The sequence below is a fragment of the Magnolia sinica genome, chromosome 9 (genome assembly GCF_029962835.1).
Source record: "Magnolia sinica isolate HGM2019 chromosome 9, MsV1, whole genome shotgun sequence".
Taxonomy (NCBI): domain Eukaryota; kingdom Viridiplantae; phylum Streptophyta; class Magnoliopsida; order Magnoliales; family Magnoliaceae; genus Magnolia; species Magnolia sinica.
Genome location: NC_080581.1, coordinates 6,673,734 through 6,701,112, shown reverse-complemented (window position 1 = coordinate 6,701,112; position 27,379 = coordinate 6,673,734). Strand labels below are relative to the sequence as shown.

Genomic DNA, 27,379 nt, shown 5'->3' with positions numbered 1-27,379 from the left:
TATAAGGAAAAAGCAAAATCCTAATTAGAATTCTTACTTTGATTAAATTAGAATTATCCAAAATAGTAAATTTTACTAAAAATAAAAAGTCCTAAAATAATCACGTTGGATGATTACTAGCATACTTGCAAGCAATTCCTAAAAAGACCGCATATACTAAAGCTCTAAAACTAAGGAGATAAGTCAAAATTAAATATCACTAATAATAGTAAAGCTTTTTCTAAAGTTGTGAAATGGACTGATGTGACCCACTATGAGTGAGTTAATCTCAGACGACCTGCAATAATAAAGATTGATAGGCCGTGCGTTCCACGACCCGATCAAAAGTTACACTTGTTTTATGGTTCAAACTTTAAATGACAAATTCTCCCTAGTTAGAGTGAAATTCTTTGGGGAACAAACTTGAATCCTAGTTACGTCATGCCCTACACAAGAGTGGACCTAAATTTGACGAAATACTTCCACTTCTGTTCAGATTTCTTTTAGTCCAATTCTATTCAAGCTTCTTTTAGTCCAATTATACTACAAATGCATTAATGAGCTGCTTTAAATCAAGGATGGGTTATCCACTCACCATGGTGAACCTGTAAAAAAAAATATATATACATGGGACATACATTAACACAACTTAAACTACCTAAATTGTAGAACCCACTTTTTCATTAAGGATCTCCATGTAACTAAAAGAACTTCCCTAGCTTTGCAAGCTAGTTAAGAACATTGGCTCATTGCCCTTCTCACCGGAGGATGATCTCGCTCACCTCCTCATCGCTAAACTCATCATTATCGTGTTAAACATACAGCATGGCATGTGTATTGGACCATGAACTAGTTGACTGCGAGAACCTTCAACAATCATGAGTGGTTTGTTGCCTTAGCTTTTAAAGCACTCCATAAACTCAGTCGATGAGCAAATATCGCTTGCATCTCCTATGCCTTGTTGGTTTCTAGTTAGATGGCCCGCTGTGAACTTCTCCTTGAACAGTCCTTGAACTTCACCTTAAACAATGTTTGATTCCCTAGATTGTCACACATGAGATTGTAACCATGAACCGAGAAAAGACCTTACTTTAATATTATAGGCCAGTTTTTCTCACTAAGGCCTCTTCCTCTTAAATTTATGCTGACCCTAGTTATTATTGAGTTGTCCTCCATGGTACTAAAAGAAAAATAAATAAATAAAATTATGTTGTAGCCCTAGAGAGGAGATGTATGACAACTATCCATATGATTAAAGGATATTAAATGAAATACGCCCATATTTTAAACTTGTAAAACACGTGATTGCATACACCAACTTCATGTGACTGAACCGTACGCTAGCGGTCCCCGTCCTGGATATTTCTAAAAATCGTACTCATGTAGCTAAAATTTCAATTACCTGTGTTTGAATAGCTCCTCAACTTCCCTATTTTCTGCATCTTGATGAATGAATCTTAGATCATCCAGTGTCTGATATGATGGATGGCCCACATCCAAGGTGGGTCGGGTATATAAAAAGGACAGTGGCCCCACACACATCTAATGGTAGGCATTGCCATCCGAACTGTTCCATATAGCGTGGCCAAACTGAATTTTGGATGAACATGATTTTTTGCCTCCTAACTTAAAATCAGACAGTGCACCTGATGGACGGTTTGGATCTTACAAATGTTCCCTCCCTCCATGTGGCTCCACGAGGCAAGTGACACCATTCTTTATCAAAATAGCTGGACTCCGAGTTTTTCTCTTGTTCTAATTAACACCCAAAACGGGCCCCTATTGTTTAGGCTTGGTATATTGATAGTAGGGCCCCCTAAATGAACGGTCTAGATCACAGTGATATTTTACAGGTGGGCCAAATCAGGAATGTCACATGGAATGTTTCTTTTGGGACCAGCACGTGACCCACGTTACTGCTCACTGCACGCATGATCGCCTAAGAAAGCTGGGAAGCTAGGCTATGCCCACCGTGATGTTTGTAAGATATCCACCTTGTCCATCCATCTTTCCAGGTCATTTTAAGTTATGGTACGAAAAAATTAGGCAGATTGAAAACTCAAGTGGGCCACAAGACAAGGAAAAAGTGAGTAGAGAAATGCGCAACATTGGAACCTCCCTAGGCCTAATGTGATGTTTATATGTCATCCTTAGTGTCCGCACGACTGTTTCTACTTAGATAAACTTAAAACACAAAAATATATCTAAAACCCAAATAGACCACATGATAGGAAAAAGTTAGTTAACGAAAATATTCACCAATGAAACATCCTTGGGTCCATTGAGATGTTTATATACCATCCATACCATTCATAAGATCATTCCTTCTGAGAGGAAAACACAAAAATATATCCAAAATTCAAGTGGGCCACGCCACAGGAAAAAGTGGGCAGGGAAATGCCCATGGGTACTTAAAGCCATGAGCAGAGACTCAAGCCTTATAATTCCCTGCAAAAATTTCTATACTCAGCCAGACTATAATGCTTGATACGGATACACTTACGGAAGAGCTCAAAACAGTGCACTGATTAGCTGCACCGGGAAGGGATGCAGATATCCTGCCTGTACACGAACCGAGATAGCTCGGTTAGAAAAAGTTCAATTCGAAACCAAGTTCAAGCTGATTTTTCGAGCTTGAAAAAATTTCGAACTGAGTTCGAGCTTGCTCGAGCTCGACTCGACTCGAATCAAACCCAACTTGAATCGAACTCAGATCAAACCAATTGAGTGACTCAGTTACTTTGATATTGATATTGCTTACCAAGTGTTTGATGAAATGACTCAACAAAGTGTTGGCTGGTGGCAAGGAAGGCATGTTTCATCAAACAAATACCATTTTTCCTTGATTTAATGTTGCCTACAAGGTGTTTAATGAAATACCTATAAAACTACTGCTGTATTTTACATACAGTGAGAACTTGAAGGTGCAGTCCATGTGTTTATAAAAATGCTACGCAGACGAACTTGGCTCGATCTTGGCTTGAACTCGGTTCGAACTAGCTCGAGCTACTGACCGAAATGAGCCGAGCTAGCCAGTCAAGCTCTAGAACTGAGTCGAGCCGAGTTCGAGCCGAGGTCAGCTAGTGGACAACTCGACTCATGTACACCTCTAATCCCACCAAAGCCTTTCCGAAAAAGATCCTACAGAGGGCCCACCATGATGTTTTTGATAAATCCACCCCGTCCATTCATTTTGTGATATGATTTTAGAACAATAAGCCAAAAATAAGCAGAATCTCAAGTAAGCCGAAGATGTGAGAATTGAACTTCCACAGTTGAAATATCCATGGGGCCACATGACACTATTTGCATTTTTAGTTCATCCTAGTAGGAATGACGTAAGGGAGGTTTCAATGGTAGGAATTTCCCTACCCACCTTTTCCTTTAATGCAACCCACTTGAGTCTTGGATCTTGCTCAATTTTCGTCTCAACTCCTAAAATTAGCTCACAAAAACGGACGGATGGGGTGGATTTTTCACAAACAAGGTGGCCTTGGATAGGTTTCCCGTGCAGGAACTTCCTAGGAAAGGCTTTTGCAGGGAATCCGCGTCCATAAGGAAGAGCAGCATTTCGGTGCCTCCAGGTTATGTGCCTACACGTGGCATATCTGTATCATGAATCTAAACCATTCATCCTGCGGACCCATGGGTAGATTGACTGTCAATCAAAATTTTCTTTGATCATACTACCTTAACCATTTAAGAGCCATTGCTAGATTTCATCTTTGTGTTAATAGCACCTGTAATTTTATTCGTACGCACCACTGGATGTACTAAATCTAGGGGCACCTAATTTAAATGGGTGCGGATTAGATGCGGCCCGGACTGTGGGACCCATCTTGATGCATGCGTAGTATATCCATGCCATTAATCTGTTTTTAAGGATCATTTCATAACATAAGATTAAAAATGAAGAAGATTAAAATCACAGGTAAACCACACTACATAAAACAGCTGTCATTGACCATTGAAACACTTATTATGGGCCACACAAGTTTTGGATTCAAGGTTGATATTTATTTTTTCTCCTTCACCTAGATCTTTGTGACCTTATCAATAGGTTGGATGGCAAATAAACATCACAGCGAACCCTAGGAAGTTTTTAACAGTGGACGTTCAATCACTAATATTTCCTGTAGTATGGTCCACATGAGATTTGTATATGCTTCAATTTTGGGCTCGTGTCCTAAAACGAGCTGAAAAAATGGATGGATGAGTAGATATACTACACATACATCAAGGTGGGCCATGGTCAGGGCTGGACCCTCTCACCTACTCCGCCCAATTTAAATAAATAGCCGGTCCAAATTTCATTGATTTGATTTCCTAACTGATTGGTGGGCATCAAATGGACAGTTAAAATATGAAGTTATTCAATGCATGATGGTCCCAAATCTATAAACGAATCTTTACCATTTAAAGGTTAGGATTGTTAAATAAATTTGATTTTTTTATTAAGTATGTCGTGGACTTTGGATGGTTTGACACGTTTGCGATTTGACCAAGTATCAACTACCACATCTTGCCAGAGTATCAAATACTCTTCCCTCTTAAAATCACATGGGATTCCTCTCTCGCACGTAATGCAAACCACTTTCTCCATATAACCACGTGCGTTGACATTTCGACTATTCTTATTAAACAGCGTCTCAGGAACAACCGGTTGGACTGTAACTTACAGTCCAGCTAGTGGGTAATTTCAACCCTTCGCATGTGTTGTTCAACCCGTTCAATGGTCTGGGACATCATGAGAATTACCATGTGCAAAAATATGTCACATCAAGGTATGATCTACCTAGCGGATAACTTGTTAAGGGCCTGTTTGGCCGGGCGAATCCTTTGGGATTAAGAGGGATGGGATGGATTTTAAGGTAACGATGGTAGTGTCAGCGGATTGGTTTAAAATCCCTGGGATTGCTATATCACAAAGTTCGCTGGGTCTGTTTGGCACACCTAGCATATCCCGGGATTTTACCTTCCATTCCGTCCAACAAAGGGATGAGGTCAATTTTAAGGTAATTATTGTGATGTCACATGGGATTGTTTATATCCCGGGACAAGTTCACCGGGTCTGTTTGGCTCCTCATGCATATCCCAGGATATCACGATCCCATCTCTCCTAATATTGTGGGATCAGTCCAGCCAAACAGGCCCTATTCTAATAACTTGGCCCTACCATGAGGATCACCTAACATAAAAATCATTCTAATCCACTCATCAGGTGGGACACACCATAAAAACCATGTTTATCCATGATAGGAATGGAGTACCAATATGACACATTGGCTGCTGGATGGTGCTCCATGGGCCACACAATGATGTTTGTGTTTTATCCACGCTGTCCAATATCCATTTTGCCAATTCATTTTTGGACAGAATCCCCAAAATGAGGAGAGCCAAATCTTAGGTGGGCAACACCACATGAAATAGTGGTGACTGAACGCTCATCATTAAAAGATTTTGGGGCCACAAAAGTTTTGGATCAAACTGATATTTGTGTTTTTCCCTTCAAGATTTACGTTACCTAATCAACAGGTTGGATGGAAAATAATCATTACAGTCGGCTTTAGGAAGGTGTTCAATCACCTCTGTTTTCAGGTAGTGTGGTCCACTTGAGATTTAGATCCGCCTCTTTTTTGGGCTCACACCATAAAATAATGATCCAAAATGTATGAATGGCGTGGATAAAATACATACATTATCATGAGACCCACGGAGCACTGTCCAGATGGGGTGATCAGTAGGCAATTTGCATCCCTACCGTAGATAGCAAATTACAAGTGTGGTCACTCATTGATTGGACGTGGCAGATTTTTGCACAGGGTGATTCTCATGGTGGGGCCAACTAATTGGACTGGTTGGATGTCATGCACATACAAAATTTTGAAAGCTATCAGCTAGATGGATAGTAGCTTTTACCCAATAGATTAGACTTGACAATTTCTCCTTATTCAAATGTAACAAAATCATCTTTTAACGACTGTATCAAGATATGGACCTGAACTTTAATAAATGCCAAACAACTACTTAGATGAAGTGGGCCACCTATGATGATGGTGGGCCATCTGATAGAAAGGTTTTACCATGAATTGCACATGGCCCAAATATGACCCTGATCAGGTGACCATAGCCGTAAAATCATGGCTTGTAGAATGAAATTAAGACCATTTTTACTCAACCCCATCTTGACGCCCATGAAATATTCAAATTTAATAATAATAATAATAATAATAATATATTTAATCTTATCTCTATTTTATCTCATATCTTATCTTCTATCTTATTTATATCATTAATATATCTACCTTTTATACCCCTAACCTTCTTTGCACCTTTCTTTTTAAAGAGTGTGTCATAAAAAAGAATTCTATTAACAAAAAGGCACTGAGTTATCGTCTATTCTCTCATTACTATTTTACTCGATTTATGTAATGAACGGGTCCTTACTCTTACCTGGGTGGTAGACTCCCTGGAGTTTCAACACCAGGTCAAGGGTTCAAGTACCCACGGTGGTGAAATCCCATGGTGTGCGTGTGTGTGTGTGTGCGTGTGTGTGTGTGCATGTCTGGGGTGTGTGTATGTGTGTAAAAAAAAAGAAGTAATGAACGGTGTGGATCGATTATGCGTTCATTACATTAATCTGTGAATATATCTGATGTAAAAATGATGAAAGTCTAAAATTCTATGCAAAGTTTCTTATCGCAGAGATTGATTGATGTACATCTGGTCGAATCAGATTAGATTTGTACGGATTATACAATCCCTAATGCTAAAATATATAAAGGCCCTAACTTTCAGATCAATCTGACTATCGAATGAGTCACATTGATCAAATCTGAAAGTGTTTACAACTTGGTATAGAAGGTTGATCTACATCATTCATCTAATGTATAGAGACAAAATATGTCAAGACATCAAGAATCTAAATGATCCAATTATTTAGTGGGCCACCTCTATCAAACATTTTCCATTCAATTTTAGAATCTTAAAAAGAAAATAATTTTCTTTTAAATTTTGATAATTGAAATTTTAATAATTTAATCATTTAGGGTTTGGCCACCTAAAATGTTAATTAAAGGTGGGCCCTACCGTGTAATATAACTAGATGAATAATAATATCATTGATAGGATCTCTATATTCAAACCAATCTAATTATCTTGTGGATTCTACACTGCTAGATTCAGATGAGTAACCCAATGTATCTCATGATTCATTGGACTTAAAATAAATTATTTGTGATAATTTGATTAATCGATGTACTGATTTGAGTGTTTTATTTTAATATTATATGATATGATAAATTATATACTAATATGTACCAAATTACATGAATTAGAATAATTGTACGTTGAATTCACTTATCAAAACAAGTATCTATGACATATATGAAAACGATACATTAATATATCATCTATAATTCATTATATTTGCATAATGCATTGTCGATCCTAGGAGTCCTCCCTTGAAGAAATGTCAATCTTGGTAGAGCGTTACCAGATGCGGGCTATGTCTAAGCTTATCGAAAGGTGGAAGCCTACTTAATGGGTAGATGCGGGTTAATGATCTCCAACCTAAGCAGATTGACGATCATCCCATTTGATACATTCATACATCAATGCATCTATATAATTGTGCACATTCTGTTTTTATTATATTTTAATTTCAATAAACATGAACCATACTAGATTATTTCACTAAGCCTGGTCAGCTTACATTTTTATTAATGGAAAAACCGTACAAATAAGCAATTAGCTGATGAATTGGCACATAAATAAGAAGTTGTGATTAAACCGGTACACTATACACTTGAGACATGACCGTACTTGTCAAGAGAGGAATTGACCGCATTTGGACCGTTCCTAATTAATTAATTAGAATTTCCTTTGTTATGATGATCTGATTCATACATAATGAATGATGGTATTAATTGTAGAATTTTTTAAGTATTTGATTGATTTTATTTAATTGAATTATTATAGGTCTATAACAAGTATTCATTGGTAAGTTGTATTAACTCGTGAATGATGTCTAATTTATACTAATTAAATATTTATGTATGATGAGAATAGACGGATGTTAGTTCTCAAATCATTTATGTGAACGGACCTAATTGAAATGTAAAAATAAATATAACTTTTGTATCTTAATAATCGTATAATAAAATGAAGTTAGTACACTTTACACTTTGTGTATGAGTTACGACCCAAAACTCGGGTCTGAGAGTGCACACTCTATACTCGAATTTTGGAACGTAACACCATCCATTTTGCATACCTTTGATCATTTGGCTGTGATGTATCCAACCATAGTTATTTCCAAATCATTTGAAATCAAGGGAGAAGTGTGGCATATTTTGAAATAGTACAACAAGAGATGGATTTACAAGAATTTCCACATCACCATCAAATATGATATTTATTTTTCCTCCTCATCCAGGGCCGTGTGACCTCATGAACAGATTGGATGGAAAATAAATGTTACAATCTGGCCTATCAATGTTTTAATGGTGAGAATCACTGTCCCACTGCTATTGTGGTGTGGTCCACTTGAGCTTTTGATATGACTTATTTTTGGATAAAAATCTAAAATGATCTATCCAAATGGCTGAATTGTCTGGATAAAATAAATACATCTTCAAGGGATCATGTAACTTTGATCTCATTTGAACTGTTAGTACAACTCAGAACTCGAGTAGCGCCACCACTCGGCTTCGCATGACACATACCCACACTAGCTAGGTTGGTAGTGTGTGGTACACCAGCCAATCCGCTTCCATCAAAGCAGCATCCTACATTTAGGATGTGTGGGGCCATCTCCAAATTTCATGGCACTGAATATGGTTGGTATGCTACTCATCAACTTGACTTCTATCTCAGTAGGTAGCTGATGGGATAGGGAGGACATCCAGTTCTATTGAATGTTACACGCATGGGACCTACGGTAAAATAATCAAGATTCTCCGAACAAAGACATGATGACTTAGAGCTTTCTACCATGGGTCCCATATGTGGATTATTGTGCACATGTCAATTTTATCCTTTTCACTTTTTGTCCCTTGCGTGTAATTTGCGCATAACACTTTTTTACTAATCACATGGTAGCAAAATCAAAAGTCATAAAGCCAAGGAAACGCCTTCTTTGATAAGGCGGGTTATCATTGGTCCAGCCCATCTGTAACCAAAGTACTTTAAAATATGCTTTGTGTGACTCCATAAAATCATTTCTGTCAGCCGTACATGCCCGGTCATATCTCATTATCTCATGACCTTAGCCAAATCAGGCACAGATTAGGTATTGCTTTCTCCTGTCTCGAGTTCGAAACATGTAAGGCTTATAGGGGCACACCATGATTTATAGGTTTATGTATACCGTCTATCCATTTTTTTTCAAATTATTTAAGAATATAACTCCGGAACAAAGCAGATCTAAGATTCAAGTAAACCACATTAAGTGATAATGACTCCCACCATTAAATCCTTCCTGACGCCCACTGATATGTTTATTTGCCATCTAACATGTCCATAAGGTCACCTGGATTTGGATGAAAGCAAAACACAAATATCAGCTTGATCCAAAACTCCATGGCTTCAAAAAAGTTTTCAACTCTAAGTTATTTAATCCCCTACAGGTCCACTCCTTATAACCGCCTCATTTTTTGTCCTGTACCTTAAAATGATACCCACGTGTAAATTTGCACCGTAGCAAGTGTAGACACGGATTTCCTTTAAAAAATTAAAAAAAAAAAATTGTACGGAGCCCGTGCTGACTCACCTTAATATCCGTGTGACATCTACACCGTCCATCAGTTGCACCAGCTATGTAAGAAAGTAAGCTTAAAAATCAGGCGAATTCGAAACTCGTGTGGCCACACCACAGAAATGGGATACCATCCCAAATACGCAAGAAACAATCGACCAGGCTGTTATTTGTGTTCTCTTCATCCTGGTGGGACACCACATGAACAGGTTGGATGGCATATAAACATCAAGGTGGGCCCCAGAAAGGTTTTAGTAGTGCACATCATCATTGTGGTGTGGTCCAATTGAGTTTTATATCTGCATGATTTTTTGGATTCATCAAGCTAGCCATACTTGTATTTTGTTATTTATCAATGGCTAGACATTACTTTCTTCGGTGTGGCCCACCTGATGAGTGGATAGTGCTGATTTTTGCAGAAGATGATACTCACAGTGGAGCCAACCTGTTGGAAGAGTTGGATTTCGTACTTAAATGATAGATTGAAAGTTATTTGCTGGTTGGACTGAAAGTTATGGTCCAACCGGTTGGACCTGATACCTTATTACATGCACGACACGTTGTGAAACACCCACCAGTGATCGATTTACATCGATCCCACGTCACCATAAAATCAACATCACGCATTTATGATGTGGGGTCCATCTTCTCCAATTTCCTTGATGTGGACTATGGTAGGCCCACCATCACATCAACGTATGATATCGATGGGACGTTGATGACGTGGTTTTTGGCCAGTTACACACCATGGATTCCTCCCCCTTAGATAAGACTCCACTGTCATTCTCATTCATATTTGCGAGGCTGCCACGTGCTAGTACAACAAATTAGAAACCAATCCAAGCCGTCCATCACGGGGACCTCCCTACGTTTATGCCTTGACCAAGGAGTCATGTGGGACACTTGCGTGATCCAATCCATCCATCGTTAGAGGGTTCTTTCCTATCGTATTTCTCACATACCATTTAAGGGCAGCAATGGCACACGTGCCGGGGCATGGAGGATCACTCAAGAGCTAGTCACAGCCGTTAAAATCTCACCAATTGGATCACTCCAACCACCCATTAATGACCAGAAATAGATCCTAGAGAAGAGAGAGGATCTTCCTGCCATTTGATGCCCTAATTCATCCAATGGGGTCCACCATAGTGGTGATTGAACTCCCACCATTGAAAACTTCCTAAGGCCCACTGTCACATGGTTATCTGCCATCCAACCTGTTGATTTAGGTCACACAGACCCTGGATGAAGGGAAAACATAAATATCAGCTTGATCCAAAGCTTTTGTGGTCTCCTAAGAAGTTTCCAATGGTGGCCGTTGGATCACCACCATTTACTGAGTGCGACGTGGCTGCGAACCCGGAACAAACTACGTGGTTGCTACCCTACCGTATGGCCGAGCCCGATGCATGCATTGTATATTCACGTCCTGCTAAGTGGGTGCGACCCTGACCGTATGGCCCACCTGGATCCATGCATTGTATATCCACGCTGTTCATATGTTTTTAAAGCCTATTTTAGCTTAAAGCCTATTTTAGCGCGTGATCACAAAAATAAAGAAGATACAAATTTCAGGTAGACCACACCACCGGAAACAGTGGTTATTGACCATTAAAAACCTTTTTGTAGCCACAAAAGTTTTGTATCAAGCTGATATTTATGGATCCTAGTAAGTTTTTTAATGGTGGGTGTTCAATGATATACCATGCATACATCGAGGTGGGCCCTACTGTCAGGGTCGTAGCAAAGTCACACTCACGTTTACTATGGTGTGGTCCACCTGAGATTTGGATCTGCCTCATTTTTGGGCTCATAACCTAAAATGATATGACAAAACAGATGGACGGCATGGATAAAACACATACATCATGGCACAATCGGGTTCTGATGAATTCACCCAGAGTTTAAACATGAGTAATTAACTAATTACTACCCAGACGGTCGTTGGGCCCCTTGATAAAAGAGCGGCTGAATAGGATACAGACGACGACTACGATCTTCGGATGCAAGTGGATAAGAAACGAGAAGAAAAATGTGATAGCTGGCGTGGGTACGTTCATCAAGTACGGACCCCAGAAAGGTTTCAACGGTAGACACTTCCCTATACTGCTTCCTGTCATGCGGCCCACCTGAGTTGTAGATCTGCCTCATTTTGAAGCCCATGACCTAACATGACCTGATTAAACTGATGAACGGTGTGGATTTCTCACGAACATCATGGTGGACCCCACATGACTCCTCCTAAACATCCAGTACACACACTCCATGTTAGCCACCCCCATTAGGGATCGATACCAAGACCTCAAGTGTTGAAACGAGGTATCTCCACTCAGTCTGCCAGTTGAGCTATGGATGTGGGCGTAACTGCCAAGATACTCTCTGAATCTTCTTCTTCGAGACCTTGATCTGGATTAATCCAGACTGTCCAAAGTGTATCACACGATCCTCTCTAGGCCCATCTGGACCGTCCATAACGAATGGAACGAAGAAAAACATTCCCAATCAAAATCTGCCATTGATGGCATTCATCTTCCCTGTCAAAACCAATCACTGTAGTTCTGCGTGTGGACAGCAATTTAAAGATCCAAACCCGCTGTTCTAGGGCCCACCTGATCAACGTAAGATCATAATATGCTAATTAAGATCCAGATCCAGATCACAGCTCTTCTCATATGCATCTTTTTACCCCTTTATTTGGCGATTTCTCCAACTCTCCATTATGAGAAATAAATCCAGGGAGGGTTGTCAACGGGCCAAGCAACTTGAAAATTTTGGGGGCAGTTTGGGTGGATCCCTGACCCACTGTAATGTATGTGCCTTACATCCACACCGTCCATCCATTTTGAAAGCTCATTTTAGGGCACGATCCCAAAAATGAAGCAGATCCAAATCTTAGGTGGACCATAACACAGGAAATAGTAGTAATTGAATCCCCACCATTAAAAACTTCATGGGGCCCACCAGAATGTTTATTTACCATCCAACCTACCACCGTTTCCTGTATCATGGTCCACCTGAGATTTGCATCTGCTTCATTTTTGCGATCATGCCCTAAAATGAATTTTCAAAACGGATGAACAGGGTGAATATAAGGCACATACATCACAGTGGGCCCCACGGTCAGGGATCCCACCCACCTCCGCCCCAAAATTTTGAAGGAGGACAGCCCAACGAGTCCAAAATCCAGGTCAAAGCCAAAGCCAGCTTGTCAACAACCCTAGATATAGGTACACTTCCTAATGGACACCTCACAGAAAAGCTATGGCTGCAACTTGGGTTCAGGTTAGCCCCTCGACTGACCCAACCCGTGTTTGGGTTGGGTTGTCTCCTCGGGTCAGGTTAGGGTTGGAAAACTCCAACCCAATTTGAGGTTGGGTTTGGGTTGAGCAAATTTTCGTCTTGTGGGATCGTATTGGGAATAATCACATGTATTTGAATCAGGTCAGGTGGGTTCGGTTTAGGACTGAGTATACTCTTAGTCCTATCAGGTCGAGATCAGCTCAAGGTCATTGGTCTGCTGGGTCTGGCAGGGCTTAATTCAATGGGTTGGTCTATTGGGTAAGGCTGAGCTAGGGAGTGCAAGCATGCTACATTAACCCTGATTTCTCGAGAGTGCAAGCATACTATGTTGACGTTCCAGCTTCTAGAGAGTGCAAGCATCCTATGTTGGTGGCCTACACCTTATCAGGTCCAAGTGGTGCTGCCACAACGGATCAGTAATTCAGCACAAGTGATTTAACCAGATCATTCCACAAAGAGGAACGCAACTTGCAGATGCACATCTGCATACGCCATGCGCAGACATCCAATGCCACATTCATGAGAGGTGAGATCAAGGCCATTCATCAGTTGACAGTGAGTGGTGAATGTACTCTGCCCTAGTCCAGAACAACAGGCCAGTCCAATCTTTGGGTCCACCCCTAGATCAGAAAAACATTTACTGTTAAACATGGATAACAACAATTCCACATTCAACATGTGTGGCCCACCTAAAGAGTGGACCAGCTAGATGTTTGGGATAGGGCCCGTAAGGCACATGCCCAATGACCAGCCCTAATCTCACACGCATGCAAGGGGCTTGTCTTTGGCATTCACAGATGTCCGTTAAATTGCACATTCCTCTTCCTAGTTGTATGGATATCAGATAGTGAAACAATTTACTTTATGCAAATCAATCAGAAAGAACATGGTACAGATCGGATATTGGAATGCATATCTAACTATGAACAAAACATTAAAATCTCAAAAGAATAATCTAAGTTCACAAAATCAAGTCGGTACCTTTGGCTTTTGGTGGAATAGAAAGATTACTCTCAAGCATGTAGGAAAGGTCGGGCATCTGTGATATCAACATCTCTACATTGGCATCGGTGGATGGGGCTGATCTGCTAGCAGTGAGATTCTTACCATTGACAACTACGACTTGAGATTCAGTGTCCAAGCCAGTAATACCATCCTTGCCCTCCATCCTGCATGCATGACAATGGATATGAGGAGATTCGTGATATGTGTGAATCTTTTTTCGACATCTTCATTTATTTATTAATATTATTATTATTATTTTGATAATTAGTGATATGTGTGAATCATTAGCTCAAATTCATGACTGGAAGACAGCAATAATCATGAAATCCCCGTACAAATGTTTCACTTTCAAATCCTGAGAAACTGAAACAACCCCTTCAGTGCATAGCTTTTGTTCATTTGTGATGCGAGTGGTATCAATTTTGTTGGAAATATACAAGGAAGCGGGCAAGAAGGCTGACTGCAGGCTGGGCCCACATTTGAACTGGTCGGGCCAGGCCTATCGCACTGGGCGTATTCAAAATCTAGATTCTCGTGAGACCCTCTCCACTAACACATGGCATAGTCATGTGGCAATTAGAATTTGGAACAGTTGCTATGGTGGACCAACAGGTGAATAGGGCTAAAGAAAATCGTTGCAGCAACCTGACTGGACCTTAACCATCCCACTAGTGGTTTGAAAATTGACAGCTAAAAATGGTTAAGCAGAAGGAAATTGATGCTATAGTAGATCTGGTAGAGCCGCCTCTCCACGGTACATGTGGCAAGGTAATGTATCAGTTTGGATTCCCCGTATAGTGGGCCCCATAATGGATCACCCATGTTCCAAAAATCAATTGAATCACACACTTGTAGCGAGACGCATGTTCTAAAAATCAGTCCAATCACACAATTGTAGCTGGATGCACGTTCCAAAAATCAATCCAATCACACAATTGTAGCCAGGCCCATGATCCAAAATCAATCTAATCACACAATTGTAGCTAGATACATGTTCCAAAAATCAATCCAATCACAAAATTGTCGCCAGGCCCATGATCCAAAATCAATCTAATCACACAATTGTAGCTCTATTTTCTTCACTTTCTCACATGGAAAGAATGAGGGCAATTTCATCCTATGAGGTGAAATTACACCTATTCAAGGACTAGGTTGAATCCTGGAGATAGCCTATCCACATGTTTGCCCACCAGATCAACAGTTCCAACTGCCATGTGCCATGTGCATGTGATAGCCTGCCCAGATGGGGGTCCACTGGATCAACAGTTCTAATTGCCATGTGCCATGTAGGTGGATATGTGCGCAACACTGCAACTCAGGCAGGTTGGGTCAGGTGGAAGGTCAACCCAAGCTCGAACTGACCTCAAGAGGACCCAACAAACAACTCGAACCGACCTGAACTCCAACCCGAGGTTCCTAACCTGACTTCCTTTATACTCGGCCCTAAACTGACCCAAATACGTGATTATTCCCAACCGGACCTAACTGGACCCTAATTTAGTCAACCTGAATTCCAACCCCAACCAAACTCGAGGACCCTGACAACCCGACCTGAACTCCGGTTGGGTTAGTTGGGTCAGGAAGACTTGAACCAAAGTTGCAGGGTGGAGATGCTGTGGAACGCAAGCCTCCATCTCTAAGTAGACTTCACGAGCTGCTCTGGCTTTTGCTCTATGAAACTGCACATCTGAAATCTTACAGTCCAGTGGAATATGGCATCTCTCACCCGTTTAGGTTGTCAGTGCCATACGCTGCGGTAAAGAGAAAACATGGGCATATAACTAAGCAAAGTTTAAAAGCTTAACGGTAAACTCATTCCATCAAACAGATGGCAAACCAACAAGAGTTAAATGCCAAGACAAAGCTGAGCTGCAGTGAAATCTGAAGTGATGTAGTTGGTTGAATTCAACTCGGGGTCAATCTTTTACATGCAAGGAACCAAGCTAAGAGCTCTGGCGTGGGTTCCAAGCCAACTAGCCAAGACATTAACAATTTAAAAACCATCATCAATGGACTTAATAATAATTAGTTAGCAACAACGGCATTGTTATACTTCATAAGAAAGAGTTCGGAATGATTAATAAGGTCATTGTAGCAGTAGATAAGAGTATCATAGATACTGAAAGTTTAGGTAGCATTTGGAAATAACCCAATCAACTTTTAGTGAATCGGTCAGTGAGAAACTTTGTTTTGAACTGAAGGTACAATTCTAGGACGACTCGGAAACAGAAGACAGCAAGGGTAGATTCATGGTTAAGAGACTCTGAGATTCAACTGACTCATTCAGGCCTGGGTCGAATCGGGACTCACCTGAGTCGGTGCTGAATCAACCCCGCTCACCCAAGTCAGAGGTGACTCATTGTATCAAACGAGATCGGGTCCAACCGATTCTGGGATGACTCGGACAAGTCATGTCAGACTTGTCCTAGTCTTAAAACCATATAGGCGGATTCCTTCTCTTCTTTTTTTTCGATCACAAAATAATACTTGGTTCATTTCAAGTACTACTTAAGATATAATGACTTGCCACCAAACATGCCCTTATCCATAAGGAAAACTAAGATCTCAAGTTTGGAAGCAAAAAAGAAACACAAGCATGCCATACGCACCTGTCCAAAGGGGAATTTTCCGACTGCATAGTATTTGCATCAGTAGAACCTTTCTGAATGCTTGACGTTCCTGCAATGGTATCTGATTGGACAAAGCCACCAAAGTCCATTTCTTCCAAATCATCATGTACACTCATGAAATCCTTTTCTAGAGCATTTCCATTGGTAACTATATTACTGGCACCAGTTTGTGGCCATGAATTCGCAAAAGGATCTGGTGCATTTCCTGAGCTAGCAAAATCTTGCCAAATGTCAAACGAATCACGATTTTCTTTAGTTTTCTCAGCATTTGTAGTTACACTTGTGCTGCCGCTCTTCCACAGATCATCTTGAATCCAGTCGTCACTTACAGATGTATTAATCGACTCATTCTTCAATTCTCCATCACTGGCCCTGCTGTTGATTTCAAACTGCCCTGTCTTGCTAGATACCTTTGCATCGCCTGTGTGCCATATATCATCTTGACCCCAGTCATCGTCATTCATGGATGAAGGCTGATCTGGATTATTTTTAAATTCCCCATCATTACTTTGGTTGCTGGTTTGGAATTTCATATCTATGCCCAAATCAGATGTGGCAGCAACTGCCTCAACAGACCTAGTAAGATCAATTGGAGATGAACCCACAAACGGATCAGCTGATTTCAAGTCTACAGGAGGAGTTCCAGAACTGGCAGATTGGAACTCAGCCTGCCCTGTCTTGCTAGATACCTTTTCATCGCCTGTGTGCCATATATCATCTTGACCCCAGTCGTCATCATTCATGGATGAAAGCTGATCTGGGTTATTTTTAAATTCTCCATTATTGCTTTGGTTACTGATTTGGAATTTCATATCTATGCCTGAATCAGATGCAGCAGCAACTGCCTCAACAGACCTAGTAAGATCAATTGGAGATGAACCCACAACTGGTTCATCTGATTTCAAGTCTACAGGAGTTCCAGAACTGGCAGATTGGAACTCAGCCTGCCCTGTCTTGCTAGATACCTTTGCATCGCCTGTGTGCCATATATCATCTTGATCCCAGTCATCATCATTCATGGATGAAAGCTGATCTGGATTATTTTTAAATTCCCCATCATTACTTTGGTTGCTGATTTGGAATGTCATATCTATGCCTGAATCAGATGCAGCAGCAACTGCCTCAACAGACCTAGTAAGATCAATTGGAGATGAACCCACAAACGGTTCAGCTGATTTCAAGTCTACAGGAAGAGTTCCCGAACTGGCAGATTGGAACTCAGCCTCCCAAACAGAAAAAGAGTCACCCATCTTACCACCTGAAGTCTCAGCCGAGTTCACAGCCATATCTGAAGACTGAAAATTCGGAAACATACTAACACTCTCCTGATATGAAGATGTATGGATTTCTGTACTTTTGATCTGTTCAGTGCGTATTAAATATTCCTCAGCTGCACCTGTAGCCACATCTGTCATTGCATTCGAGAAAAAGTTATCGAGATCAACTCCTGCCAAGTTCAAAGAACGGTTGCTTGTATTTGGTGCCTTACTCATGATGCTATTCTGAATTTCGCCAGAGGCCTCAGGCCACCTTATCTCTACATCTAACAAATCAGACAAGACCAACTTGTCCTTTGATGCATTTCGGCCTCCACTTGATTCACTGGTTGCAGCGCCCAAAACCACAGGCTCCTGCAAAATAGCACCACAAATTCTCTTCATATTTTATAGTGCAAAAACAAAGGGAACTGTCATTTTTTAATACAGACAAACTGTTTTCTACCTTTGGTATAGTTTTCTTTTTCTTTCTTTCCTTTTTTTCTTTTTTTTTTTGAAAGATTACCTTGGGTATAGTTTTCTACTACCAAATGTAGAAAAAGGGGGTGTTTCTAAAGGCATGGGGTGTGAATATATCATTTCCCGAAAGAATCATCCAAACATAGTTTCACATAAGACATGCATTAACTGATAAAGCAACATAAGTATTCATTTCAACCATATTAGAAGAACAGATTATTGCATGTCAAAACACTAGCTCACATAATAAGGTAAGTTATATTCTGCCACCTATAATGGACTTCAAAATTAGATGTTTTATTACTTGGGATCTGAATCTTATCACAGAAAGCATGAATGAGTGCTCTCTCTCTCTCTCTCTCTCTCTCTCTTCTTTTTTAAATTAAGATTGGCTATGAAGAGGCCTAGTGAAAGTCCACAATGAATCTCTCTCTCTCTCTCTCTCTCTCTCTCTCTCTCTCTCTCTCTCTCTCTCTTCTTTTTTAAATTAAGATTGGCTATGAAGAGGCCTAGTGAAAGTCCACAATGAATCTCTCTCTCTCTCTCTCTCTCTCTCTCTCTCTCTCTCTCTCTTCTTTTTTAAATTAAGATTGGCTATGAAGAGGCCTAGTGAAAGTCCACAATGAATCAACAAAGGGAGACATATGAACAGAACGCTTCGGTGTCAACAAAACCCATTCTTGCCAGAAGCTTCTAATGATATGGCTGCGATCAGTCATTACATGCGACTATCACCGCTATATATTAGTTGTAACACTAGGTAGGGGGGCTGACACCTGCCCAGTGCCAGAAGGTTAAGGAAGTTGGTGACCGAATGATGGAATAGGTGATGAAAGCCCCAATGATTATTTTCTGATCACCTGGAAGGAACAAAAGAAACCTCTTGTTGTCTTTTTTGTATCCCATATGGATGATCCTAACTGTGAGGACATTGATTGGAAATTCTTCAATCGTCTTTCTCTAAGGAAGCAATAAGACACTCAACTTGATTATGGGAAAAGCCATCTCTTTCTCAACAATGCCTTCATCCAAAAGTGTTCCGTTATTTACTTATAAATAGTAAAGAAAGCTGCACAATCTCGATGGATTACTCCTGAATAAATTAAGAAATCCTACGTAAGAACTCCCCCTTCATGTCATCCTTGCCTTCCTCTGACTTATCACCGCGACAGTCTGTTCAAGATTCTCTCAATGGTGGCAACTAAGCACGAAGGTTGCACTTATTGCAGGACATAACCCAACACCTTACAACACAAGATGACAAGAACCATGCACCACATGTGTCCACGTTCATGAAGGTGCTCCTGTCTTTCAAGAGGAACGTTGTACAACACTCATATGGTTTTGTACAAAATAAACTTGAAAAGGAAGTATTTAATTTGATCATCTCTTTCTCGACTCACCTAACCTTTTAGGCTTGCCATCCATAAGCTTATTCAAGAATAACTTAATAAAAGAAACATAGGAATTTGTTGCTAGGTATCAATAAAATACCCCTAGAAGGGGATATTCAGCAAAGCCTAGTGAGTTGGTAATAGAATTAAAGAGAAGATGAGACGAAGGGAATATTGAAAAAGGCCTAGTGAGTTGGTAATAAAATTAAAGAGAAAAGGATATTAAAAAGCTGAAAGAGTTGGTAATAGAATTAAAAGAAGAAGAAGAAGTTCAACAAAGACGAGAGTTGGCAGAAGAAGAATGGGAGGCTTCATGTACCAAATCCTTCCACCAATGCAATGGAGAGTGAATGCGAGAAAGGGACTTTCATTTTGCAGTCTCCTATAATTCAATATTTAATTTGTGGGATAGAGAAAAAATACGGAACGCAATGAATACAGCTCTAGTTTCCGATTGGGCCATTTTGGTTGCAAATTGTTCCAATTTCTGCTCCTTTCTCTCCCTCTAAATCAACTTTGTTCTTGCCATTATCTTTTCCATTTTCATATCTTTCACAACATAAATATTGGAAAGGGACATCTAGTGTGGAAGGAAAAAAGTTTTACGAAATGCTCATATGGTAATGAGTATTCAAATTTCTAAATAAGAATCCCTCCTAGAGAACTGAGTTTTAGATGTATGCATGTGGAAAGCCGTGTGCAATGAAGAATGCCTATTGTTATGTCACATTCCCTGAAAGTATGGTCTACTTTCTCATCCTACAAAGAGCCTTGAATGTGCCAACAAAGTGTTAGCATGTTCCTATAAGCCCAGGGGTGCTTGACTAGGGGTGTACAACGAGTTGAACCGAGTCGAGCTGGCCTCGGCTCGACTTGGCTCGGCTACTAGCTGACCTCAGCTTGAACTCGGCTTGGCTCGGTCCTCGAGCCTGACTGGCCAGCTCGGCTCGGTTCGGTCAGCAGCTCGGGCCAGTTCGAGCCCAATTCGAGCCAAGATCGCCATTGCAGCATTTCCACAAACACCTGGACTGCACCTTCAAAATCCCACTGTTTGTAAAACAGAAGCAATGGTTTTACAGCTATTTTATCAAACACCTTCTAAGCAACATAAAAACCAAGAAAAAAAAAAAGGATATTTGTTTCATGTATATACCTTCCTTGCCACCAGCCACACTTCGTTGAGTCATTTCATCAAACACTTGGTGAGCAACATCAATAGCAAAGTAAGCGAGTCACCAAACTGGTTCGATTCGAGTTGGATTCAATCCGAGTCGAGTCGAGCTGGGGCCAGCTCAAACTCATTTTCGAGCTCAAAAAATCAACTTGACTCGGCTCGAACTCAGTTCGAGTTCGAACCGAGTCGAATCGAGATTAGCTTGGTTCGTGTACACCCCTGTGCTTGACTTTGTTAGATAGGAGATGCAAATCAAAGATGAGTCCACTTTATTGATTAGTTTGCTGATATCTAAAATTTTTGCAAGGATCATCCTCACTAGCATATGCTGGTTTCTCCACTATTGGAACTCTGAAAGGTACAAAAGAACTTCCGTAAAGGCATTCGATGATTCCAGCTAGACAACCCTTTTCCCAAGATGCTTATTTATTTATTTATTTATTTTATAACGATTATCATTTCATTAGAGAAGGTCCAAAGCCAAAAAATACAAAAACATGAAAAATAAAATTACAACCGAAAAACCCATTACAACTCTGACCACGAAGCACGAAACTGATCAAAGACTACAACATTAATTGCTTGTGCCCATTCAATTTTGCCCTGTTGAATATCGTCAATAGTTGACCCCTACAATTTCTAAAGCAACGACTGCTTCTTTCTATCCAAATGCTCCATAACCCTGCTAGCAAACACAAGTGCCACCGGCTTCTCAACTTTACCTTTACCCCCTCCATGCCAAGCTAAAAAGAACTGATTTATCGAACTTGGAACAACCCATGCGGATCCAAACAGATTGAAGAAACCATCCCATATCTTTGTAGCAAAAGGCCAGTGAAACTATCTTTTCCCAAGATGCTATTGTCGGATCTGTTGGGATCAACCTATGACAGCCTGTTACCCAAGTTGTTACTGTAGGAGCTGTTGAATAAAGCTTAATGTACTCCAATGGTTTGTGCCAACTCTCAAGGCCATTTGATATTTCTCTTTGATATGAGCTTCAAAACTGATCATTTGATCAGTAGAGAATGATTTTTTGAGTTTAAGGAGTAGCATAATTCAATAACAACACTTCTATCTTGAGGATTCTAATGCTTGAGCAATGGATACTATTTTGAAAGATTGCATTGTTTTTGTCCTTCCACAAATGACTCATGGTGAATCCAAATATTGCTAGCCATTACTTTTTTTATGTGACTGCGTCACACATCATTACAAAGCCAAGATAGAAATAAGTACACATCCGTACTCAAACTGAATGAGGAAAAATGGACTTCAAGATACCTTCCCCACCTAGCGGGTCCTAGGACACAAGCAAATAAGTTGGTTGATATCCTCCACCATCTGTTAACAAATTGACAAGTGGTACTGACCTGCATTCCTGACTATAGCAATATGACTTTAATTCGAATTCTTTACTTTCCATCAGAATTGAATTTTGGAGAAGGGAGGAACTAAGCTCTATTCCATGGGAATGCAGGCTTAGTATTTGGAAGTGGTTATGATTCAAGGTTGATAGGCCAACTTAATTGAGAAGTCACCAACCATCTTTTTTAGGCCTCCAGATGACTTCGTTCCCCATAGGCTAAGTCAGGAGTTCAACATTGAGAATTTTTCTGGCAACATTTGAGGACCACTTATGATCATGTCCACTTTCCATTTGGAGCTATCCTGCGAGAGTTGAAAACAACTTCAACCAAGTCATTGAGACTGATTTCCTGAAAGGGATTATGATGAAAGAGGAAGAGAGGTGCCCATTTGTGGGTCGATATTTTGATTTTTCATAGTTGTCTACTACCCAAAAGCTTCCTTAGATAATCAAGACCTTTATACTTACGGGCTTCTTATCAAAAATAGGAATCATTAGAATTCGGTTTTGCATTGAGGAAGAAATCCATAGAGAGAGATTCAGCCTTAACCATTTTGACCCAGAGATATCCTCCATTTTTAGAATACACCTTCCTAGTTTAACCAAAAAAAAAAATTTTCAGCCATCACCATTTTTAGGAAACACCATCCTAGTTTAACAAAAAATGTCACGTTAATCTCCTTCAAGGTTCTGAGACCCAAGACTCCATCCTTCTAGATCTACAAGTTCTTTTCCAGTTGATGTGATGGTTTGCATTCTAATTAGTAAAGTTATTCTAGAGGAAATCACTTTGGACCTTTTCCAGCTTAGTCATGGTCAAGTGAGATATTCTAAGAACTGACATCAACTGTGGAAATCTAAACCATAATCAATGTTGTAAGCATGAGCCTGCCTGATGGAGAAAGCGAACTGGCTTTCTAGCCATGATTCTTTTTCCTTTTCAATGGATTCCAGCCCTGGAGTTTGCATTCAGCTTTTCTGAAATGGGTAAATGGGGAAATTTATGAAATACCAAAATTTATCAATTTTTTTGTGTGCTTTTAGCATGTATTCAATGGTGTACCCAAATATTCTTTTTAAAAAGTTGAAAAACAAGAAAAATTGGAAGAAAAAAAGTCACAAGTTGATACAACCCATATTTTTTAGTTTCGCTGATTCACCTCCATATCGTGCATCGGGGAGGACCAGTGCAAATACGCTATGGCCGATATGAGTCATATAATTGTATTGTATATGATTTTTAAAATCATGATTGCTAAAGTTGGCAATTGGGGTTTTCTTTGGGTGGAGTGAGGCTTCAAAGTAACCATTATGGTTGGTTACTTTTTGCATTCTCAAAGTTCCGAGGCTTTCCTACTTTGCGTTTGACTTGGTGTTCATGGATAAGTAGACCACTGACTGGTGAATTTCAGGCTAGGTTGAGAAAAGTGTTTCAACATGATTTTAAGAAATATGGTATCTCTAGGATAAAGAGAAAGTCAACTTCTAGACCATTAATATGAGCCAATGGATAGTGCATATCCTTGACTTAAACAAATACCTTTGGCCATTTACACTAGTTCAAAACAATGGGTTTTGAACCTCTTATAGGAGAAACTAGGAAGCTTTGGTCAAAACTCGAAGTCCCCTTGGGCCTTTATGGGAAACTTCAACATCATAACTTCAACTCCAATGAGTCTGAAGGCCACCCCTTAGAGAGAAACAAAAAAAGTAGCTTTCGCAAGATGATTGAAGTTTGATTGGTTGGGGGTTAATGGGTCTTGGCTTTGTACCACACACTTTGGTCTAATTATAGACAAGGTCTTAACTCTTAATATCTTTTTTCTTTGAATGACAACTCAAGGTCTAATATCATTACACGATTAGATTGAGTTCTGGTTAACCTCAAATGATAGATCTGTTCAGGGAAAAGAAGTTTTCCACCTCATCAAGGCTGGATATCATTACCCAATATCTGACACGAACCCAGTGACAACTTGTAGACAACATGCCTTCAGATATGAAGCCAATGGGTTATGGGTCAGTCACTAGAATTTAGGAACCTGAAAAGCCAACACTGGCTAAACTCAAGGATGGTCACCAAAAAGTCCAAGATATTACCAATGGAATAAAGTTGTGGAATATCAAGTAACTTTGGTGATATCTATGATAGAGTCAAGAGGGATAGGAAGTAGAAGAAACTAAAAAGACCTTCATATCCAACCCTAATCCACTCATATTTAGCCCAAGGAAGCTTCTAAGGACAACCTATCATAGCAAGCAAAGGAAGCAATACTCTTCTGGCTCCATTTTTGAAGCAGTGGATGGGTAGGATTACATTATGGGTTTTATTTGCTTTGAGAATAAGTAAATGAACATGTAAAGATTCTTTTATGAATAGTTATTATGGAATAAAAAGGATAGTTTCTTAGGTTATAGCACGTATTGCTTCTTTTTTGGTATGTGCTGTCTACGGTAGAAGAAGAGCAGGGGAATATTTTGATTACTAGAGTAGCAGCTAGTATGTTGTTGGATATCAATCCACAATATTTTAATTTCTATTGAATATTGTGATGAAATTTTATGGTTTGATCTTCAAGGGAAAAAGGTATATATCCGGATCAAGATTCTTTCTTTCAATTTGGTTGCATCACGAGCAGATGCAAATGCAGATCCATACTGCAACCTACTATGGCAGGAGATGCTAGAGGATATTGACCACCTTTTCTACACAATTTCCAATCCATGGGGCCAAGTCACATAAAACACAAGTGCGCGCTAAGGTATATTTGAATACACAATATGGCATCTATGGAAGGACAAAATAACACAACCTTTCAAAATATTATCCATGCCCAAGCCTTACCATCATTGGGATAAGAAGAGTTGTTAATGAATTCTGTAACTCCTTAAACTTTAATAAAGTATTCTCTACCAAACAAAAGAAAATCACTAGGATCAAAACAAAATACCAAATGGACTTGAGGGGATCCAGCTAATCAAGTGGGTTAGACAACAGGGGAGTACACTAAGCTTAATTTTGAAGGCTCCCAAAACTGCTTGAGGAAAGGCTACATAGTTAGAATCATGAGAGAGTGGAGAAATGGTCCAATGTTAACGAGGTGAAGTCGTTAATGGAAGGGTTGATCCTTGCAAAAAAAAAAAAACTAAATATCAATAAACTGAACATTGAAGGGAACTAACTTATCTTTTTCTTTGAATCTCCTATTCAATAGAATCATGCCCCTTGGGCTTATAGGAACATGCTAATGGTTTGTTAGAGAATTCTAGACTCCTTCGAAGATTGGAGAGCAACCATACACCCAAAGAAGGAATTGTAGCAACGAGTATTTTGTCAAGCTCTTCCCAATCGACCACACAGAGTAGGTGGATACACCATAACTTTTGTTTCTAATTCTCTTTTTGCAGACTTATAATGTATTTTCACTAGGCCTCTATTCATGGCCAATCTTACTGCATTTTCTGTTTTGCTACCCAAAAATAAAAAATAAAAAACAGAGAGAGAAGAAAAGAAAATAAAGGATCATCAAAGCATCAAACTTGCATTAGTGGTTTTAAGCGGACAGTTGAAGAAAATGCTCTTTTCTCGAGGGTGACAGTTAAAAGGATGTTGAGCAAGAAACGAACAGTGTACATACTGTAATGGGAAAACAATTGCAACATTCCAAGAGATCAAACAACCATAGTCATTTCTTCGTATGGTCCATCAATGTGGTGGCCATCCATATAAAGGGCTCTGATCATCCCAGAAACGACAATTCATGCACATAAAGCAGAAAGGGAGAGAGTAGATGGCCAGCTTAAGGTGTCAAAACCTTGGTTTTGATCCGAACCGTTTATCCAGTGGGTCCCATTACAAGACAGAAATGATCATCCCATCAGTGCAAGTTCACCGAATAGGCTATCCATGATAGGTCCTACCAGATGAACGGTTCCGATCACCGAGAGCGGCTACCAACCGCGATGAAGGAGCCAGCAGACTACAGTTTAGTCTTCTCCCATGAACTACAACACCAGACCCATTTGGAAATGCCTGAAAACCCTAATTTCTCTGCGAAAACCCTAAAAAAAGAGAAAAAAGAAGAGCATTTTATCTTGATACACCGCAACTGACAGAACTCACCGATCCATCTACTTCAAGAGATTCAAGCAGTTTCCGGAAGCCGAAGGTGGAATTGAATGAGACGGACGGTAGCGGTCCGTCTCTCCGCTGTTCAGAGCCGCAGTAGACGCAGATCATAGACTGGATGCCTCTGAGGAGCCGTCCACGGCATTGGCTGCAACGAAGATAAGGAGGCGAAGGATCGAATTCGGCAATCGCTTCATCTAGGGACGGGAGGTTGAGGGACGGACGGTCGGGATCGTAGGATGGGATGCCTGCTTCGGACCGGAGTCGGATCTGGATCTGATGGATGAGAGAGGACGGGAATTCCAGCGGCATTTGAAATTTCAGAAATGGGATCTATCTCCGGTTCGAATGCGAGCCGTTTGGCGGTGGTGGATTTTGTAGCGGCGAGGGGAATTGAGGGTATACTCTTTATGATAGTTCACCACCATTTTGAAAATGGTGCCAACTCGTCTTCCTCACATATGACACTCGTATACAGATATTCAGACCGTCCATATTGTAGACGGAGCATATATCTAAAGAAATAATGATTGGGATATCCAAATAATCCATTCTATGGCTATAAAATGAATGATTAAAAATAAAATGGTTGGTGGTTAAAATATCAAGGGCAGAATCAGATGGTTATTGACATATTCTCAGTGTAATTTTTGGGCCAGGCCCCATCAACAGTTCTTTCAGATATTTGGACCGTTTGGATATCCGTAATAATATGCCACGTGTACTGTTGAAAAGTCACCACCATCTATTTAGATGTTGGGGTTGAACTATCATTGGACTGCTGCCCGAGGAATGATCGTTGCGTCGCGAGCGTCCGCAAATGTAGGGTTGCTAATAATCGGCTGGCTTTGGTACATTTTGGAATACCGGAGTCATCTGCAACGCCTGTTTGCCGCAGCCTGTAAA

General features: G+C 40.2%; 1 protein-coding gene across 2 annotated transcripts; it reads right to left on the bottom strand.

The window, feature by feature from the left end:
* Nucleotides 1-13,881: 13,881 nt before the first annotated feature.
* Nucleotides 13,882-26,837, bottom strand: LOC131256776 (uncharacterized). Of its 2 annotated transcripts, XM_058257816.1 has the most exons (4): nt 26,468-26,837; nt 18,161-18,302; nt 16,651-18,079; nt 13,882-14,205 (listed from the first exon to the last, which is right to left on the bottom strand). In XM_058257816.1, exons 1-4 carry the CDS (start codon nt 26,783-26,785, stop codon nt 13,998-14,000), a joined length of 2,097 nt encoding a protein of 698 aa, XP_058113799.1. In that variant the 5' UTR covers nt 26,786-26,837; the 3' UTR covers nt 13,882-13,997. The 2 variants fall into 2 exon arrangements, with proteins under 2 accessions (XP_058113799.1, XP_058113798.1); XM_058257815.1 differs by having other exon boundaries at nt 16,651-18,302.
* Nucleotides 26,838-27,379: the final 542 nt, after the last annotated feature.